Genomic DNA, 2,670 nt, shown 5'->3' with positions numbered 1-2,670 from the left:
CTATGTTATGCTCTATTACTTATAGTCTATATAGATTGCGCCTCCACAGGACTGATCCAAAGTTATGGCAAATGCATTGCCCATTGTTATCATGTGTACGTTGGCATTTTCAACGATCCAGCTTCTAAGGAATATCTAGTATTGTCTCAAACTCCCGATTCAATCCCCTCACGTGTGAGACATAAAGTAGAATCAAATTCAAATTAAAACCCAAGTTTATAACAAACTCAATCCTCTCCCACCATCGCACTACTAGAATCTTTTATAGTCGTCCAATATATAGGCACTTTATACAAATGTAAATGTTTTTGTGCGACTATGTTTTATGACTATATATTTATAAAATTTCTATCATTTCATTGGAAAAATAGACGGGCATCAATGATCTAGTGCATGTATACAAATGTCTTTCCTACACGTATATCTATACATTTACACATGATGAACTGCCCATCGTCGTTGACCAGGCCAGCTACTCGTTCCAGTCAGCCGGCCGCCGCCGTTGATCGTCGTACCAGCACATACAGCTGAGACCAACGAGCACCTGGACGATAGCAGCGTCCGCCTTCCGACGGTCCGCGAAATGCAGCGTCTGCACCATCGGCGCGCGCGGCTGCATGCTGAACCGTTGCTTCCGCTCCATGCTCCTCTCGTCCTGCCACCGCAGCGTGTCATGCGCCATTGGCCCCAACCACCGCAGCACTCCTTCCACGGCGTCCATCGCTGTCGCGGCGGCCTCCTCGTCCACCTGCCCTCCTCTCAACCTCTCCCTCAGCTTCTCCTTCACTGCCGCGCGTATGGTCACGGGCAGCATCTTGTACAGCTCGTCTCTCATCGACAGCTCCGTCATCCCGTCATGCACCCCCTCGTTGCGGATCGCCGGCCTCAGCGCCTTGAGCAGCGTCTCGGCGGACAAGATCACGTTCGCGTAACGCAGTTCCATCCCCGACCCACCGACGGTGGCCGCAGGCGGCTTGAGTGGCTCTGACGATGTGGAGGCCGTGTCTTTTTGCCGGAAGATCGGGGCCGAGTGCCGGATCGCCGCGTCGGGCGCCGTCGACTGGTGCATGGGGCCAGACGAGTGGCCGAGCGCCCATCCCCGGCCTGCTAACGGAGGTGGCAATCCCGGCACTAACGCGCCGAAGGCAACGGAAACGCGCGCGAGCACGGCAAGCACCGACTTGGCCATGAGCTTGGCCACCTTGTGGGCGGCGACGCTCCAGAGCGAGCCCTCCGTGAGTCGCCGCACCTTCTGCCGCTGCAGCCTCAGCTCGCCCATCAGCTTCTCGCTTGGCTCGTCCGCAGGCTGCCTCTTGGACTGCACGGGGATGGGCCCGCTGTGCTGCTTCCACTGCTCCATCCGCCGCTCCGACGCCTCCAGCTCGGTGAGCGCGTCCATCGCCGCGTACAGCTTTGCCGTGGCGGCCACGTGCCGCTCCATCTTCTTGAACCGCTTCCCGGCGCCCCTGGAGAAGCCGACCGTGGCGTCCAGCCGCGCGAGGCCGGCTCCGCGCTTCGCCTCGGCGTAGACGCGGTCGAAGTCGTGGAGGAACGGCGCGTCCGGCAGCCCGCGGCAGTGCGCCCCGAGGCGCGCGGCGTCGTCGGCGGCGCGGTCGAGGCCCGCCATGAGCTCGGCGCACGTGAGCCGGAGCAGGCGGGACTGGTCCGTGGACGTGAGGCGCGCGACGCCCTCGGCGCGCAGCACGTCGCCGCGGAGCCTCCTGACCTCCGCGTCGGACAGCGAGAGGTGGAGCGAGACCAGGCGCGACATGGCCGCCGCCGCCTCGAAGGCCAGGATGCCGAGCCCGTCCTGCCTGGCGCCGCCGCCGAGCCGAGACCGCAGGCCGGCCAGCCATGACCTGGCCATGACCGATGGCAAACCAAAGAAAGAAGCAAACCGTAGCTATGTACGCTGTCCACTGGGCACTGGCTGAGGCAGCTGCCTACAGGTAGTTATAGGAGAGACCGCAGAATCGTTACAGGAACGTTCGAAGCGGGATGGCGCAGGATCATGCGTATGACGGATGATAAACCCGGAGAGGATTTGCTCATCCAGCAGATACCGCGTTTAACAGCGAAGAGCTACGCCAGCACGCGAAGAAGACGAAGCATGTGTGCTCGTCTGTGGATGGAGGATTAGGAGAAGGTGCGTGTTTAACTAAACGCAGTCGGCAGCGCGACGCGGCCGGGTCCGGAGATGAGAAGTCGTCCACGCACGCAGCCGGAAAACCACGAGCAACTGACCCATGTGCCTGCAGCAATGGATGGAGGCGCCACCAGGGCATGTCACTACATGTCATGAATTCCTCCTCTCCTGCCGTCCCGATTAGACTACTGGTGGTGGAACTTTTGAAGGAAGTTCAGTGCGGTCTGATGGATAGGCCCGGAGACTTGCCCCCGCCAGGTCGTCGACGGCGACGCCTCTTTCCCTCTTCCCGCTTGGCCTGGAATATGCATGTCCGATGACCGGTGAGACACGGTGCGTCGTCGCCTCGGTGGCTTACGTGCTTCCCGCATGTGGTTGTATGGTGGAGATAGCGAAGGGGACCCGCTTTGCTACAGCAGCGGTACTGTGCTAGCCTTCTGTACGTCTTTTTCTCAGCTAATAACTGTAGTTTGAAAACAAAAAATGCTGGAACGCTACCGCCACGGTAAGTGCTCGTTCTCCAC

At 59.5% G+C, this 2,670-nt stretch overlaps 1 protein-coding gene across 1 annotated transcript; it reads right to left on the bottom strand.

The window, feature by feature from the left end:
* Nucleotides 1–241: 241 nt before the first annotated feature.
* On the bottom strand, nucleotides 242–2,303 carry LOC119290850 (protein PSK SIMULATOR 3-like). The gene has a single exon (XM_037569504.1). It carries the CDS (start codon nucleotides 1,865–1,867, stop codon nucleotides 473–475), a length of 1,395 nt encoding a protein of 464 aa, XP_037425401.1. The 5' UTR covers nucleotides 1,868–2,303; the 3' UTR covers nucleotides 242–472.
* Between the last annotated feature and the right edge of the window lie 367 nt (nucleotides 2,304–2,670).

This window comes from Triticum dicoccoides, chromosome 4B (assembly GCF_002162155.2).
Source record: "Triticum dicoccoides isolate Atlit2015 ecotype Zavitan chromosome 4B, WEW_v2.0, whole genome shotgun sequence".
Classification (NCBI taxonomy): Eukaryota; Viridiplantae; Streptophyta; class Magnoliopsida; order Poales; family Poaceae; genus Triticum; species Triticum dicoccoides.
The sequence above is the reverse complement of the archived record's forward strand: the minus strand, read 5'-3'. Positions and strand labels throughout refer to the sequence as shown.

Excerpts from the sequence above, each read along its gene's own strand:
- LOC119290850 (XM_037569504.1), bottom strand. The coding sequence starts at position 1,867 with ATGGCCAGGTCATGGCTGGCCGGCCTGCGGTCTCGGCTCGGCGGCGGC.